The sequence below is a fragment of the Eufriesea mexicana genome, unplaced genomic scaffold, assembly GCF_001483705.2.
Source record: "Eufriesea mexicana isolate 0111107269 unplaced genomic scaffold, ASM148370v2 scaffold4491, whole genome shotgun sequence".
In the NCBI taxonomy this organism is placed as follows: domain Eukaryota; kingdom Metazoa; phylum Arthropoda; class Insecta; order Hymenoptera; family Apidae; genus Eufriesea; species Eufriesea mexicana.
The window spans coordinates 183,667-200,705 of NW_016912459.1; the positions used below are offsets into that span (position 1 = coordinate 183,667).

At 28.9% G+C, this 17,039-nt stretch overlaps 5 protein-coding genes across 6 annotated transcripts; 3 read left to right on the plus strand and 2 right to left on the minus strand.

The window, feature by feature from the left end:
- The first annotated feature begins 464 nt into the window (after window positions 1-464).
- Window positions 465-2,321, plus strand: Rpt5 (26S proteasome regulatory subunit Rpt5). Its single transcript, XM_017905755.1, has 3 exons — window positions 465-628; window positions 908-2,041; window positions 2,121-2,321. The coding sequence occupies exons 1-3, from the start codon at window positions 587-589 to the stop codon at window positions 2,229-2,231; spliced, it is 1,287 nt and encodes a 428-aa protein (XP_017761244.1). The 5' UTR covers window positions 465-586; the 3' UTR covers window positions 2,232-2,321.
- Window positions 2,322-2,628: 307 nt separating this feature from the next.
- Window positions 2,629-3,612, minus strand: tsu (40S ribosomal protein S12 homolog tsunagi). Its single transcript, XM_017905756.1, has 4 exons — window positions 3,470-3,612; window positions 3,161-3,307; window positions 2,750-3,011; window positions 2,629-2,659 (listed from the first exon to the last, which is right to left on the minus strand). The coding sequence occupies exons 1-4, from the start codon at window positions 3,528-3,530 to the stop codon at window positions 2,629-2,631; spliced, it is 501 nt and encodes a 166-aa protein (XP_017761245.1). The 5' UTR covers window positions 3,531-3,612.
- A 550-nt stretch (window positions 3,613-4,162) lies between these two features.
- Window positions 4,163-5,706, plus strand: LOC108551541 (testis-specific serine/threonine-protein kinase 3). The gene is made up of 6 exons (XM_017905750.1): window positions 4,163-4,321; window positions 4,404-4,573; window positions 4,639-4,788; window positions 4,849-5,122; window positions 5,285-5,464; window positions 5,548-5,706. The coding sequence occupies exons 1-6, from the start codon at window positions 4,163-4,165 to the stop codon at window positions 5,704-5,706; spliced, it is 1,092 nt and encodes a 363-aa protein (XP_017761239.1).
- Window positions 5,051-8,588, minus strand: LOC108551543 (glycerol kinase). Of its 2 annotated transcripts, XR_001890484.1 has the most exons (11): window positions 8,508-8,588; window positions 7,945-8,203; window positions 7,643-7,860; window positions 7,346-7,558; window positions 7,139-7,249; window positions 6,817-7,073; window positions 6,505-6,710; window positions 6,259-6,396; window positions 6,114-6,191; window positions 5,870-6,046; window positions 5,051-5,116 (listed from the first exon to the last, which is right to left on the minus strand). XR_001890484.1 is itself a non-coding variant. In XM_017905754.1 (10 exons), exons 1-10 carry the CDS (start codon window positions 8,586-8,588, stop codon window positions 5,949-5,951), a joined length of 1,659 nt encoding a protein of 552 aa, XP_017761243.1. In that variant the 3' UTR covers window positions 5,864-5,948. The 2 variants fall into 2 exon arrangements, 1 of the variants encoding a protein (XP_017761243.1); XM_017905754.1 differs by lacking the exon at window positions 5,051-5,116 and having other exon boundaries at window positions 5,864-6,046.
- Window positions 8,589-9,397: 809 nt separating this feature from the next.
- Window positions 9,398-13,622, plus strand: LOC108551547 (zinc finger protein 98). Its single transcript, XM_017905757.1, has 12 exons — window positions 9,398-9,652; window positions 10,285-10,517; window positions 10,590-10,763; window positions 11,174-11,365; window positions 11,441-11,769; window positions 11,844-12,085; window positions 12,172-12,352; window positions 12,419-12,656; window positions 12,738-12,878; window positions 12,955-13,074; window positions 13,159-13,314; window positions 13,389-13,622. The coding sequence occupies exons 2-12, from the start codon at window positions 10,296-10,298 to the stop codon at window positions 13,620-13,622; spliced, it is 2,229 nt and encodes a 742-aa protein (XP_017761246.1). The 5' UTR covers window positions 9,398-9,652; window positions 10,285-10,295.
- The last annotated feature ends 3,417 nt before the right edge of the window (window positions 13,623-17,039 follow it).

Here is a 17,039-nt window from a genome sequence, read left to right on the forward strand (position 1 = left end):
CCCCCCCCCCCTTAATATTAAGAATATTTTATTAATAACTATTTATAAAAATGTAATAATATCTTACATGATTACATTAGAATGTAATAGTATAATCACGGTAATTACACGATAAAACAATAAATCGGTTTTACACGTTAAAAATAATATAGTTGCTAGTTATTTATTAACATATAGTACATCTTCTACCATAATTTTATAAAATAATGTATTATATATGTATCTATTTTGTTCTATTACATAGAAACACTTTTATCAAATACAGTAAAAAGTTTAAAAAATCTTATATTTTAATCCATTATAGCTGACATTAATACCTGCAATTCATGAATTTGTATTTACACTATTTATGTTATATCGTAACTGTAAACTATAAGTATAAAAATTGTAAGAATGTCCATGGCAAACTTTTAGTCATAGATTAAGAAAATGTAGAAACGAATCATAAGGTAGCATAAACTTCTGCTAACTGTATCAGAGAAGCTGATAAAGTTCTTATTAAGTGAAGTTTGTGAAGAATATTCAAAAACTTTATAGAAAATTTTGGATTTTTAACATTTCAAAAACAATACATATATTTAAATAAATGGCTAGTCTTGAGGATGAATCTCTTTGGGAAGATGGAGAGGTATAAATTACATAAATATTTCTTCTAGGTTAGGATAGAATGACAAGCATATCTAAACGACCTCGTAGAATAATATACTGCCATACATTATGTGATTTACGAAGAATTTAATACGAAATACTTGACAAAAAATAAGTCTTAATACAATTATAAAAATATTTTTAAATAAATGAAATAATTATATCTTATTTAAAACAATTACACTAATCTTTTATTTGCATTTGGAAATATTAATCTAGAAATGTATTTATAAACATATTTCTATAAATGTATTCATAGGAAGCTTTGGGCGAGGATGTTTGGAGAATGTCTACAGATGAAATTGTATCTCGTACACGTTTATTAGACAATGAAATTAAAATTATGAAAAGTGAAGTAATGCGTATTTCTCATGAACTCCAGGCACAAAATGATAAGATTAAAGAGAACACAGAGAAAATTAAAGTTAATAAAACTTTGCCTTATTTGGTATCTAATGTTATAGAGTTGCTAGATGTGGACCCTCAAAATATGGGGGAAGAAGATGGTGCAGTTGTTGATTTAGATGCACAAAGAAAAGGCAAATGTGCAGTTATTAAAACTTCTACTCGTCAAACATATTTTTTGCCTGTGATTGGATTAGTTGATGCTGAAGCTCTGAAACCTGGAGATTTAGTCGGTGTTAATAAAGACAGCTACCTTGTCCTTGAAACATTGCCTGCTGAATATGATGCAAGAGTAAAAGCTATGGAAGTAGATGAAAGACCTACAGAACAATATTCAGATATTGGTGGCTTAGACAAACAAATTCAAGAATTAATAGAAGCTGTAGTTTTACCTATGACACACAAAGAAAAATTTGAGAATTTAGGTATTCAGCCTCCTAAAGGTGTACTCTTGTATGGACCACCAGGAACTGGCAAAACTTTATTAGCTAGAGCTTGTGCTGCACAAACAAAATCCACTTTTTTAAAACTAGCAGGGCCTCAACTTGTTCAAATGTTTATTGGAGATGGTGCAAAATTAGTAAGAGATGCATTTTCACTTGCAAAGGAAAAAGCACCAGCAATCATTTTCATAGATGAATTGGATGCTATTGGTACTAAACGATTTGATTCTGAAAAAGCTGGTGACAGAGAAGTACAACGTACTATGTTGGAATTATTAAATCAGTTAGATGGATTTAGTTCAACAGCTGATATTAAAGTTATAGCGGCTACAAACAGAGTGGACATTTTGGATCCAGCATTATTGAGATCTGGTCGTTTGGATAGAAAAATAGAATTTCCACATCCAAATGAAGAAGCTAGGGCTCGTATAATGCAAATTCATTCACGAAAAATGAATATGTCTCCAGATGTTAATTTTGAAGAATTATCGAGATCTACTGATGATTTTAATGGCGCTCAATGTAAAGCCGTTTGCGTGGAAGCGGTATATAGAATTATATTTTTAAATTATGACATATAATTGAAGTATTAACAAATTTTTCATATTTTTTTTTTTTTCGTAGGGTATGATAGCATTGAGACGTAATGCAACAGCAGTTACACATGAAGATTTAATGGAAGCTATTAATGAAGTTTTAGCTAAAAAGAAAGCTAATCTTAACCATTATGTCTAATATGCTTCATTTAATGGTTTATTTATTAAGATACATTCTATAAAAACCGAAGTTATAGACTGCAACAATTGTAAACAAAACTAAATTTCAATAAGAAACTAATCTTGTTTGTGAAATAAATCGTATTAAAATTTATGAAGGAGTTTTACATATTTAACCTGATTTATAAATTTAAAAATGAAACTACATATATGAAATCAATTATTATCTATAATAATCTCTGTACTGTCTTATCTAAGTTCCCAAATTTTTTTTATATTATTAAAAATATATTATATCCAATACTTTGTCCCTTTTTTTATGATATCGGTAAAACAAAGTTGGTTTTTACAAAACAATCTTTATTTTAAGTAGTCATACATAAGGAATAAAAATATTGTTTAATAATTGTTTCCTTTCATCGTCTTCTATGACTCCTTTTCTTAATTCTGCAATAACAAATATATTGATAAAATTTAAATAATCAAATATATTTGTAATGTAAGATGTTTATATTTTTAAATATAAGAAAATCTTACTTTTTTGGTCCTTTTACAAAACACCAATCAACTGAAATAGGTTGCCCTAAGATTTCTGTTCCATTTAAAGCCTCTTTTGCTGCTTGAGCTTCTTTAAAAGTTTCATATTCTACCAGAGCATATCCTTTCAAAAATCCTGTTCTTCTATCTAAATTTAAATGTAAATTTTTGATTTGCCCAAATTCTGAGAATTTATCTTGAATATCATCTTCTTGAGCTTCTTCGTGTACTGAATTTATAAACAGAATCCATCCTTCCACAGCTAAAAAATATGTATACTTCTTTGTAGATATATCAGAATTAAATATTTAATAAATTTGATTCTTTCATTGCATAAAATTCAAGTTTTTGTTGCAGTTATTATTGTATTGATACTTCCTTGAAAATAAAATATTTAAAATACTCCCTTACATCTTTGTGGCCCTGGTTCATCGTCATCTTCTTCAATAACGTTCATAGACTCATAATGACCAACATCATCACGAGTGGACACCAACTCTGCACCATGACCTCTTCCTTTTCTCCGTTTTGCTTTTTCTTTTAAACGTGCAATACCCTCTAAAAAAATATAAATAATATAACTGATAACTGTTATTTATAACTATAAATATATAATTCCAATCTTATTAAATAAAATCATGAACTAAAGAGGTTATAACAAATGACGCTTATGTATATATAACCATAAAATCATGGAAAAAAGCATACAATCAAACTTACGATCGCCTTCATCATCGACCTCAAATTCTTCAGCATTATCAATATCTAATACATCTGCCATAATTTAATTACTATATATTTTCTTCTAATCAACACATACGCTTCGCCACATACCGTGTTTATGACCATGTAATGAACACAACAGTCTGTAGACATTAAATATGCATTATCTAGATATACATCTTATTTTCACTTACGAATTAAAAAAGATAAGTATTAAATAATTGAATATAAAATATATAAATTTGCAATTTCTTATTTAAAGAAATGCAACCAATAGTAATATGAATGATATAGATTTTATGATTTTCTATATACGCATTGAATTTTTTAATATTGTTTATGACAATACTTGTTAACATTCCATTAATTATGAAAAGTGTCATTTGTTATTCTTTTCATGAAGTTATAGTAATATCAATAATAATCGTATTTCAAATGTTCGTAGTCGACCTTTGTACGTCATGAAGAGCATCGCGGTAAATTTCAATCTACAGTTTCCAAATTAACAAATTATGATACTCTAACTTTTCTTGAAAAATCCATTCAAACATGTAACTCAACAAATAAAATGGCGTTGTCGAAAGTATTGAAACCAATATGCAAATATAAAATATTACTAATAGCATAATAATGTATTTATGATGATTATTTGAATTTAAAATGTATTTAAAGTAATTATTTATACATAAGATGGCAACTGCGCCAATAGCAGATAACTCTCCTAAATCCTTATTAAAAGGTGAAAAAGATAAACATGAAGAGAAATCAGAAAAGAAATTGACCATTCTCGAATCACATGGTTACACTCTTGGTAAAACAATAGGTGCTGGATCATATGCTACTGTAAAAGTATGTTATGTAAACTATTTATTGAAATTTAAAAAATCAATATTACATTTTAATAAATTTTTGACAAAATTTGAAATAAAAGATTGCAAAATCTGATCGACATGATTGTCAAGTAGCAGTAAAAATTGTTTCAAAGTTCCAAGCTCCCGGCGATTATTTAAAAAAATTTTTACCTCGAGAAATTGAAGTTGTCAAAGGTTTAAAACACCCAAATTTAATTCGTTTTCTTCAAGCAATCGAAACAACCCATCGGTTAGTCACTTTATTCTTTTTCTTAAGAAAATTATTAGTAACTTATATCTTTTCACAATATTTAGCGTTTATATTATTATGGAATATGCTCAATGTGGTAGTTTATTGGATATGATAAGACGCGATACATTTATTGATGAATTGCGTAGTCGTCGATGGTTTCGGCAATTATTAGAAGCTATCGATTATTGTCATGGACGTGGTGTAGTACATAGGTAAAAATTTAATAATAAATATTAGCTGACATCATATTTAATTACATAATTTTATTTAAGAGACGTCAAATGTGAAAATCTTCTAATGGATCAGAATTTCAATATTAAATTATCTGATTTTGGATTTGCACGTGGACAGATGAAACCGAAAAACGGTGTAGCTGCATTAAGTGAAACATTTTGCGGGAGTTACGCATATGCGTCACCAGAAATATTGAAGGGTGTGCCATATTTACCTCAACTGTCTGATGTATGGTCCATGGGTGTAGTACTTTATGCAATGGTTTATGGTCGACTACCATTTGACGATGCAAATTATAGTCAACTCCTAAAGGTACCAAGGTACATTAAAAAAAGAGAAAAAAAAAGAAAAAAAAGTTAATAAAAATAAAAAAGAAAAAAGTAATCAAATTTAGCTTAACTTAAAATTTTATTCATACAACAACATCACTTAAATAAAAATTCTATTATTTCATCCCATTCTTTCATGATATAGCAAGTACAAAATAAAGTTGCATTTCCTAAAGAACCTAATGTATCTCAAGCTTGTCGTTCACTTATCTCACGAATACTAGTACCGCAACGACTTCGGCTGGATATCGATCATATAAGAAATGATGTATGGCTTGCTGCATCTGTTGTTACAGTACAAACCTCTACTACTGACATTTTAACGGTAATATTTATAATTTTTTATCTTGTAACTGTTAATATGTTATCCTATCAATTATTAATGATATGTTTTATATAATTTTAAAGGATATTCCTATAATACCAAATGTAAAAAAAATCGCAAGTAAAAAGGACAAAAGAACAAAAAAATATACAACTGACATTGGAGCACAAATCATCGACGTTCGGTCATCTGATTTAAGCATCCCAAATGATAATAACAACAAATATCGATCTTTCAAATAGATTTTAAATCTTTTATGTCCAACATTTTCTTGATTTTTCATATTTCATTCGACATTAAAATTATCAGCATTATGGCACCTTTATTTGTATTTCATATTTAGTTAATTTCTTCATACTTATGAATAATGTTACTTTCACAAAAATTAATGACCAATATACTTACATTAAATAATAATCTAAATATTTGTTAGCAAACAGGACCTGCCTAAATGCATTATGTACACGGTACTGTACTCATTCAGTCATAACACAGAATGATACTTGGCAATCATAAGCAAAAGAATTGTACCTATTACAAAAATAGCAGGAGCAGTTGCTTTGTGGATATTTCCTGTGTCATCTGCAATGAAATTATCTTTCAAGTAAATTAACAGAAGCAAAATTTTAATATGAAAAAGAAAACATACCATTAGTATTATTTACTGGTTCCCAACCTAAACTACGATTAATAGCCATTTTCCATTGTGAATATAATATATCTCGTTCTAAATAAAATGTAATTATCTTAAATGATCTAAATGAAATAAAAATTAGGACAAATTTTTCACGTACCATTTTCAGTTATTGAAGGTAGAAAGGTGTCATTTGGTACAGAAGCATCTATTTTTAAGTCCCATTTACGTATACCATCTGCATTTCCTGCAGCTATTGCAACCCCAAGTGCAGTAGTTTCACACATCAAAGGCCTCACTTCCTTGTAAAATTTTTCAATTAATTAGGTATTTCTTTCATAAGTGAGTTTAGTTTATTTTCTGTTATTACAAATATTAAATTTCTGGTGAAAATTAGGTTATTTACCAACTGGAATTCCACAAATATCTGCTTGCATTTGCATTAACAAATTATTGTTGGTCATGGCACCATCTACCAACAATTTAGATAAAATTAAACCAGTGTTTTCTTTCATAGCTTCTAAAATGTCTCTTGTCTGAAAACAAATGGCTTGCAAAGCTGCCTTTATAATATGTGTACTATTAGTATCTTCAGTAATCCCACATATAACACTGAAATGTTAAATACCTTGCAAGGAATATGTGATAATAAAATTAATTAAAATTTCTAATCATAAATTATAACATAATTGTAATGTTGTATCATTACATTATTTACCTCCTTGCATCTTTTCTCCAATATGGAGCATATAATCCAGCAAATGCAGGTACAAACGTAATACGATTATCGCTAGGAATTTGTTCAACAAGAGTCTCAGACTCTCTTACATCAGACAATATTCCAAGATTATCTTTCAACCATTGAATAACAGCACCAGCTATAGCTACAGAGCCTTCAAGAGCATATACTGGTGCTGCTTGTGGTCCAAATTGGTAAGCAACTGTTGTCAATAACCCATGAGTTGAATCTACAATCTACAAAATTATTCATTAATATTTAAATGATGGATAAACTTGAAGGAGAACAAAATTAATCTTACAGCAGTCCCTGTATTGTACAAAAGAAAACAGCCTGTACCATAAGTACTTTTTGCTTGTCCTTTTTGTAAACACATTTGACCGACCAATGCTGACTGCTGATCACCTAAACACTGTATATGTAAATAAATATTAATTTATGAATAATTCTCATCTTACTGATAAATATATTAAGATAAGTATATAAAACAAATATAAAAAATGTTTACTCCTGATATTGGTACTCCCAATAAAACATTATCTTGTATATAACCATATATTTCTGATGAACTACGAATTTCAGGTAAAATTTCTGGAGGTATGTCAAAAAAAGATAACAATGTTGGGTCCCATTTCAAAGTTGTGATATTCATTAGCATTGTCCTTGAAGCATTTGTGACATCAGTAGCATGAATGCCAATATCTATTCCTCCAGTTAAATTCTATAAAGAACAGAATATTTTTATTTTTTGCACAATATATATACTTATTATATTATTTTAATAAATAATTATTATTAAACTAACCCAAATTAACCAAGAATCAATTGTGCCAAACATGCATCGTTTTTGATCCAGAGCCTTACGAACTCGAGGTACATTTTCTATTAACCATTTTAATTTTAAAGCACTGAAATATGGACTAATTGGTAAGCCACAAAGTGGTTTCAAATAATTTTTATTTTTATTACGTATCTTTTTTAATACATCATCCACCATTGAAGTAGTTCTCATATCCATCCATACTATAAAATTGTGAATTAAATTTTTATATTTTCTAATTGCAATCAAAAGAAAAATATAAAAAAAACTCTCAGATTAATGATTACCTATAGCATTATATAATGGTTCTCCAGTAACTGAGTCCCATACAACCGTAGTTTCTCTTTGGTTTGTTATACCAACTGCAACTATGTCATTTGGATCTATGGTAAGCCGTTTTAAATTATACACTGTATGATAGAGGCATTCTCTAACTGCTTTTAATATTTCTATAGGATCTTGTTCAACCCATCCATCTTTTGGACAAAACTGTGATATTGGGCACTGATGATATGTTAATACTTCAGCTGTATCAGCAGCAAAAACCTAAAATAACAATACATGTGTTAATATAGTAGTAATAAATATACAATTTAAAATGAAATAAGAAAATGCTCATGCCAAGGCTCATGCCTATATTCTATTATCTAAGAATTTCTCAAGGATTTTCCAATATAATTGTATTAATTAGTAATTTACAATGATGATATAAGTATGCACAAAGATTCTAAAAATACATTACACTTCATTCAATACAAACGTTATGTATTGTATTAAAATATAGATACAAAATTATAATAATTTAGTTATAATAATTTAACAATACAAATTATGATTAAAATTTTGATACCAAAAATTTAGCACTGCTTGTTCCTTCATCAATTGCACCAACGAGGGGTCCGTATCTACTTGTCGACTCCCTTCTGTTCATTTCATACAAAATTGCACGAACACTTGATGATAACCACGCGTTTTTGTTTATTCGCTGTTAATTGGTAGTTTAAAAAAATAAGCGCCACAATCATGAATGTGAAATTATCAGTAAAAAGTTTTGAATTAACATGATATTAAAAGGTTAAGTAACTACAGAAATCACTTGATAAAAATAAGTAACATCAACCACGCGCACGTTGTTGTTGGTTATTTTTTTATCGATCGTCTTCCCATAGAATAATGACAACTTCCAAGTACCAATGTATGTTACAAACTGATTACCGGTTTCCATTTATGGACATATTTGACATAGAGCGGCATATTACTATTTAAAAATTGGCGCTGATCAAGAAGATTCATAAACTATATTTCATTTTGAACGTGCATCTACAGAGAAAAGAGTGGATACTCGAGAAAAAAGAGAGATATTGTGATTGGTTGATGGAATTGTTTTTATAAAGCGAAAAAAAACCTACATCTTAAAGTAAAAATATTATATTAAATATTTTATGTATATAGTCATTATGCCCGAATTAATATTCGTCCAATTTAATAGAAAAAACAGAAATAAAACAATGTTATATTATATTTGTATATATTTCTGTTAAAATATTTAAATTTTATTGTATAAAGAATATTAAACAAACAAGTTTTTCTTTTAAATGATAATAAAACAATTTTTGATAACTGAAATATCCAACAGCACCTATATGTTCAAACGTTGTTAACGTTTGATAATGGATAAAATTATTTCTTTAAAATTTTGTACATTTTGGAAGAACAGAAATTTCATAAAATATGGCTGAGTTATGCGTAGAAAGGATCCGATAGAGGGCATTCGTCGCGTGCATACGCAATCGTGTCTCCACCTAACGCGAAGGCGACACCAAATTGTCGTTTACGTTCCAAAAAGTAACAATCGTTATAGTGTGTACTTTTCGTTAGACTTTCATCGGAACCAACTAACCTACCTGTCATGAAGACTTAAATGGCGTTGGCATCAAGACCTGTTTGCCGTTTTGCTCGCTGCCAATCGTTCGAACAGAGACACGAAAATTTCAAGTCAGTGCTGGCAACTTTTTACGTTTATTATAAGGCTTCATTTTGACGAGGAACGCAGGCAAATATTTTGTTTACTGTTCCTCGCACGTTATTGTTAGGGTTATTGGATTTTAGCGGTTACTTATCGATGCGAGTAGAAAACAGAATGCTTCGTTGCATGCTCCAACGAAAGCAATCTTGTTGGACGTTTCGTTGCATTACTTATTGTTGCTTCCCTTGTTGAATAAATCATTGGATACGTTATTGTTCGACGATATAACGATATCAATGGTTGCTTTCTTGTCCTCAGTACACATCGTATGCTATTACATAAGAAGTGACCATCGCAAAAATTTTATTTTAACAGATTCTGCCCCTGCTCGCATCGTATAATCATGAAAGTTAAAAATTATTCCGCGAAATGCAAAGTACCGCAACTGTTCTTTTTTTATAGAATAACGGTATAATTTAATACGTTATTTCGATGTTCCTTTTTTTTTCTTTTTTTTTTTTTCTAAGATTATGTTTTAAATATAATATTAACAAATGTTAATGAATTGAATTATGTTTATAAATATATATATTAATCATTCAATTCTATTACTTTGTTGAAATTATGAATTGATATTTTAATATGTGTATTGCTTTTACAGTTGCCAAAAAGATGACAGCTGATTCAGAAAAAGATAGTACTCACTGTTTAATATGTAACAGTAAAGTTGGTGTATCTACTAGGAATAGTATACGTATTTTTAATGAAAATTCTGTCACTTCATCAGAGAAACCACTTTTAGATATCATTTGTACTGTCTTAGAAACAGATTTGAATGAAGAGAATGTACATTCTCTTGTCATATGTAAAAAGTGCTATAAATTATTTAATGAAGTAAATAAGATATTAATTGCTATATTTTATAGAATTATATAAGGATAGTTAACGGATAATTAATATTTGCAGATTGATGAACTTGAAAGTCGACTGACAGAGGTAAAACTAGAGTTGTTCAATAACTATAAAAAAACTATTAAAAAAATATCCGATATTCAAAATGAAGAAGAATATAATGATCACGATTATATAGAAAACACAGAAAGTCAAGATACAGATGGAGAAATTAAATATATGCAAAAGGTAATAAATGAAACAAAGTAATGTTGTATATACAGGGTGTTCTATTTTAATCTTCCCAGGCAAATATCTCAAAAGATACAGAAGATGTAAAAAAATGTTTGAGATAAAAGTTGTATTATATCAAGGGGGACAAATCCAAATGTCATTTATTTGATCTTGTGATGTCCTTGAACATACTTACAAAGGCCAATGTCAAATTTTTAAATTGAAGCCTATATTTTTCTCTCCATAATCTAATAGTTTGCATGAAGATGATTTCAAAACACTACCAAAATGTGTTTTTAGCTTATGATATTTCCGAGATATAAGCTCTTAGTATTGAGTTATACCATTGACATTACCATTATGTGTATATATATATATATAATATATATATAACTATTATCATAATACCTCAAAATTTATTTTAGGATGACTTAGAAATGCAAGAGATGGAAGGAGAGGAAAGATTAGAAGAAGAAGATGAAGGTATGGAACCTTCCTGTGAATCGGAGGAAATTATTCTCAAAGTTGAACCTATAGCAGAAACAAGCAGCAGTGAAGAAAGAAAGAGGATAAGACGGACAAAAGTTACAACAAAAATTGAACCTCCACAGGAAAGAGTAAGAAATTAACAATTATGTTCAAGCAGTCATATTAAAATAATAATGTACTTTTATTTCCTATTTGCTTTTTAGATTGTAACTAGAGATGGTTCTATATATACTTGTTTGTTATGTCCAAACGATGAAGATAAAGCAGTAGGAGATGCAAAATCTATTATTGCACATGTGAGGAGTGTGCATGAAACTCGTTTATATATTTGCGACATATGTGGAGATGATTTTAAAAAGAGGAATGAACTATCTGTTCATCTTGATGATCATGTTGCTAAAGAGGAAGGAGATTTTCAGTGTGAAATATGTAATAGAATATTTAGTAATTTGCGCTTATTTAGGATTCACAAAAGAATACATTATCCACAAGTGAAATCTTGGCCATGTGAAACTTGTGGTAAACGATATAGGTATACATAAATTACAAATTTGAAATATTTGTGTAGCATAAACTCGTGTAATTCGTAATTTGTTATTTTTATAGTTCCAGAAACTTGCTAGAGGAACATATCAATACACATACAGGTGTACGTCCATATGTATGTGAAAACTGTGGTAAAGATTTTGCTTCAAAATATACGTATAAAGCACATGTAAAAACACATGAAGTTCGACCTCGTCCTTATGAGTGTTCACAATGTAATAAAACATTTTTAAGTCAACAAAATCTTAATCAGCATGAAAGAACACATAATGGTGTAAAGGAATATGTTTGTCATCAATGTGGTATGATTTATTAATTTATTCTTTTATTCGTTCTCTGCCATTTACTGTGAAATTTTATAATACAGACGAAAATAATAAAATTATAGGAAAAGCATTTGGTTCACCACATAATTTGGAAGTACACAATATAGTACATACAGGCTACAAACCATACATATGTAGAGTATGTGGTAAAGCATTTGCCCGTAAAGCTGAAATAAGGGATCATGAAAGAACACATACTGGAGAAAAACCGTATCAGTGTGAATTTTGTGGAGCTACATTTAGGTACATTTATTTGTATATCTATTACTAAATGTAGGAATAATTTACTATATCTTTATAATTTCTTAGTCAACGATCAAATTTACAATCTCACAAGCGTGCAACACATTATAATGATAAGCGGTACAAATGTGACGATTGTGGAAAAGGTTTTAAACGGCGAAGATTATTAGACTATCATATAAAAGCAGCCCATACTGGTGAAAGACCATATAAATGTGATATATGTACAGCAACATTTGTGTATCCTGAACATTTCAAGAAGCATATGCGCATACATACTGGAGAAAAACCTTATCTCTGTGAGGTGCTTACAGTAAAAATTATTTTATATTTATCACTTACTCAATAACCTATTTTAATTTAAAATGGCATTGTGCAATTTCAGGTTTGTGGCAAAGCATTTAACAGTCGAGACAATAGAAATGCACATAGATTTATACACAGTGATAAAAAGCCGTATGAATGTTTAGTATGCGGAATGGGTTTTATGAGAAAACCTTTATTGTATGCTCACATGCAAACTCAGGTGAGCTTCTCTGATATTATGTTGATAAGATTTTATACATATGCAATGGTTTTAATATACGAATAACGGTTTTTAGGGTCATTTAAATGACACCATTGTAGTTAATCAACCACGGTTGACTACAGAAGATGATCAAGTTATAACAATTTCTGATGGTAATGTGGAACTTTTAGTGGATGAAGCAGAAAATGATCAGGTAATTAAATACGTTTATTTTTTTCATATTTTATATCTGTTACGAAAAATAATTAATTTTCTTCATATTTTTATCATCTTCTAGTTGGATGAAACTGAATTATATGTGACAGAATTAAAAGACCATGTTATTATACAGCAACAAAACGAGGATCAAATTTATAACGAAGAAGATGTATTAAATATTCCGACAGAAGAAAGTGTTGCAGATGAGGAAGTGAATCATCTCGTTGACGGAGAGGTACATATACTTATTTGGTATACTGTAATGTAACACATTGTATATTAAATAGGTTGAAATTTTATAATTTTTAGATGAATTTCACTGAAAATGAAGTAATGGAGTGCAAGGCTGAGGACTCGGAACAGGTAGAAGAGGTGTACAATTATAATGAAACTGAAGATGGAGAAACAATAGTTGTACCAAATACTTCTGAGTACAAGGAAGTGGAAGAAGATAAAAATCCTGTTCGATTAGTCCAAATTCGATTTCCAACATCAGTTGGTGGGGAAAGTCGAAGTTGGTTAAGCTTAGTACAAAACACGTGAATTTTTTACCATTGTGGTGTACTATAGCATCCTGAGTTAATCGCTTTTTAATAAAGCTTTAAGTCGATATTAACAAGAATGTATTAATACATATGAAGGATGGATAAAGAAATTTGCCTTATACAAGATATCGGTTTCATATTAAAATATGAATACATATATAAACTCGATTAACTCGCAACATCGTGCGATGGATTTGAGTATTAGTATGTGTGGTTTTTAAGAAGTAGCTGTATTATTGTTCAATTAAACAAACGTTGGATCTTGTTATAATCGACGTAAAAGGCAATAAATTTAAACTAACTATACCGTATCATATCTAATATTTTAAACACATTTTTAATTTTCCTTTGGGACATTTTTCTTAAACTGTTATTATATAAACGAAAATGAAAGAAATTTGTTATGAAGCACAAAAGTAATGTTAGAAAGTTGCTGTAATATCAAGCTGGACATCCTATATAACTATTTATAATGCGAGCCTGTCAATAGTATAATTTTAATCGTATTTTAATTCTTTTAAGACGCGTTTATGTTTCTTATGTTTCGGTATTTTATTAGAATTATTACGTATCAATAATACAGTAGAACCTCTATTATCAGGACTAAAACACGATATAATTGTTCGGAATAATCGAATTTATAAATTTCTTGCTTATAATAACTTAACAATTCTCTTTAATATCTATTCTAGTTTTCCAATTTTTTTTAGCTGTCGTTTCAGTGATCTTTCTTAAAGTTATTGTTTCACTGGCGGTGCTTTTTGCTTATGCTTGAAACTATGTTAAATCTATTTTTAGAGCAACGAATGCTTCTGAGTATGTGGGAATAGAATTCAAATTGTATTCGCATTTTTCCTATTATTTTTGTGTAATATTTTCATTGTCATTACATTTGTTTCATTCATTAACTCATTCTACAGTTTCATTATCATTCGTATCAGTATCGACGTGAGCATGCGTTAAATTTTCTTAGATATTCATCATCGACATTGTCATATTCTTTAAATTTTGAATTCTAGAAATCATGAGATTCTTCTTCTTAAACGATAATATTTACGTAATAGGACATTCGAATATTGGATGATAATTCGATTTTGATATTGGAAGTTTTGATAATTAAATTTTCGGTTAATTGACGTTTCGATAATCAATCCATTAATAGGGGTTCTAATAATTGAAGTTTTACTGTATATACAATATAAATCATCAGGATTAGTAATTACTTCCATAGTAAATAATGAATTATAATTATACTACTTATAATAATTCTTGTATTGGCGTAATTCACTAAATATATTATGTCCGTTTTCGTAATATTATTTTTTTATGCATTTAACATAAATTATAGTTCATAACATAACGAAAAAAGTTCTTTTGACTTTAAAACTAAAGGAAATTTCATAAACATCATATTTAGAGTTTTGACTACAAATTTCGAAATGTATTATCGAATTATTGAAAGTTTTACGCTTAGCTATTTAAACTTAATTTAATCGATTAAGTATTATACAATATTCCAATGAAGAATATATACCATTACCTTTTTTAAAATTTCGAAATTATCATCATGTTACGTTGTATGTATGTACACATCACATTAAAATATACAAAGGTAACACTTGTTAAAAACAGAATATCATATTAAATATTTAATTTCTATGTATTATTAGTCATGTAGGTTTCTTTATAAATATTAATACAAACGTGTACAAATAAATAAGATTATAATATTCTTGGATGTTTCTATCATCATTTCCTTTTTAACGATATTTGTTCAAATGAACAATTTACTATTAACAATTTATTAAAAATAAGTATACATCGAATTCTTTTCTATATTAAACAATTAACATGCAACTTAAAGAGATAGCTTATTAAATAAACGACGGAAATCATTTTTACCGCAAAAACATGTATTTTACAGAAACATCAAGGCATTAATTTTGATAAATGGCAAGAAATTACGGAACACAAAGGTATTTCATTCAACGATTAATTGTTACGCGATTATAGCTTGAGCCATCAAGCAGCATCTCGTAACCCTCAATAAGTTAAATTGAGCGTGGATAATATTTGAATCCGCCAGTTTCAGAATTCATACCTTATTACCTCTTTATTCAGTCCAGTCCTTCAAAACGGACTAACGTAGTAGGGCTTTAAGACATTCAATTTTTCCCAAAGGAAAAAGATTTTAATAATTTCTTATCGGACAATCGCGATTTTTAGAATTATAGCGCGTGAGGTTATGTCATAAGGTCATACCAGTTTTCTAAATCGTCGCTTACTAATTTATATCTTATAATTCGAATATTTCAAGTATAAAATAATTTCCTTTAAAATTTTAATACATTTCAGTTTCTGAAAGCTCTATTGCTTTCGATTCTTAATAATAAAAAACGCTTTCCACGTTGCTCAAACAATGTATATAGTCTCTTTTGATAACAGACACGGTGAAAATAGTGGGAATTTAGGAAGGATTTTAAAAAATTAATTTACCGGTATAAGACGTTTAGGAATTCTCTGCTAATTCCTCGCAAGTGCACGATTACGCAACGTTTCTCACATTAATTAATCGAAGTCTAATTGAATTGCCTTGTCTTGTAAACCGACATTTTAATGTGTCTTCAACCATTCAACGTTACATCAAATGTACGTCAACGCATTATTGTTTATTAATCAAATTAATATAGATTACTTCTATTCCTTACATTATTAATAACCTCAAATTAACAACGATAAAACTATCGGTAACCTTTTGGAAAATTTTGGAATCTAAAAGAAAATTTGAACTCTTCGTGGAAACCATAAATAAAAGCGTCTGTCATAGTTCTTCTACCATATAGCGTCGAATTCGTTAAAAACTGATCTACATTTCTTCAAAAAATTATCGTAATTACCAAAAATAAATAAAATTAGAAAAATCGTTAAATTAATAGGTGGATGTATTAATGAAGGAAAATATTATAATAATAAAAGCAGAATTTTATCGTTCGGCACAGTAGTCGGTATAATAAACATACAGTATTCATTTCGTTCGTTGTAAACAAATTAATTACAGAGAGAAAAACTTTTTTAATAATCACGTTGTTAATAGTGGAATAATAACGTGTCTGTTTTGCATTCTCGCACTGTCGCTTTATCTTGGCCCAAAGTTCCTTCTCACAAAGATATTCTCTATGCTTCTGTACGTGATTCCTCTTTGTTTTCCCAACTGAAACCTTTCCACTAAAGTTCTTTCTCTTTTTCCTCTGTACACGTACTGCATGCAAATATATGTATTATCGCGGCATTCCACGCTGATTAAGCGCCGTGTCCAAAATGAATCTTTAATGAATCTTACTCACCACTTCAAAATCTATTCCGCAATGGAACGTGCATTATTTATAACAATGGCGGCGTTACGTATTGCAAACTT

Coding starts and splice junctions, on each gene's coding strand:
- Rpt5 (XM_017905755.1), top strand. CDS start 587: ATGGCTAGTCTTGAGGATGAATCTCTTTGGGAAGATGGAGAG. Junction 629..907: donor CTCTTTGGGAAGATGGAGAG/GTATAAATTACA, acceptor ATGTATTCATAG/GAAGCTTTGGGCGAGGATGT. Junction 2,042..2,120: donor AAGCCGTTTGCGTGGAAGCG/GTATATAGAATT, acceptor TTTTTTTCGTAG/GGTATGATAGCATTGAGACG.
- tsu (XM_017905756.1), bottom strand. CDS start 3,530: ATGGCAGATGTATTAGATATTGATAATGCTGAAGAATTTGAGGTCGAT. Junction 3,308..3,469: donor GGTCGATGATGAAGGCGATC/GTAAGTTTGATT, acceptor ATATTTTTTTAG/AGGGTATTGCACGTTTAAAA. Junction 2,660..2,749: donor TTTGTAAAAGGACCAAAAAA/GTAAGATTTTCT, acceptor TTGTTATTGCAG/AATTAAGAAAAGGAGTCATA.
- LOC108551541 (XM_017905750.1), top strand. CDS start 4,163: ATGGCAACTGCGCCAATAGCAGATAACTCTCCTAAATCCTTATTAAAA. Junction 4,574..4,638: donor GCAATCGAAACAACCCATCG/GTTAGTCACTTT, acceptor CACAATATTTAG/CGTTTATATTATTATGGAAT. Junction 5,465..5,547: donor CTACTACTGACATTTTAACG/GTAATATTTATA, acceptor ATAATTTTAAAG/GATATTCCTATAATACCAAA.
- LOC108551543 (XM_017905754.1), bottom strand. CDS start 8,588: ATGAACAGAAGGGAGTCGACAAGTAGATACGGACCCCTCGTTGGTGCA. Junction 7,074..7,138: donor TGTACAATACAGGGACTGCT/GTAAGATTAATT, acceptor ATAATTTTGTAG/ATTGTAGATTCAACTCATGG. Junction 6,397..6,504: donor TATTTGTGGAATTCCAGTTG/GTAAATAACCTA, acceptor TTTACAAGGAAG/TGAGGCCTTTGATGTGTGAA.
- LOC108551547 (XM_017905757.1), top strand. CDS start 10,296: ATGACAGCTGATTCAGAAAAAGATAGTACTCACTGTTTAATATGTAAC. Junction 12,086..12,171: donor ATATGTTTGTCATCAATGTG/GTATGATTTATT, acceptor ATAAAATTATAG/GAAAAGCATTTGGTTCACCA. Junction 12,353..12,418: donor TTTTGTGGAGCTACATTTAG/GTACATTTATTT, acceptor ATAATTTCTTAG/TCAACGATCAAATTTACAAT.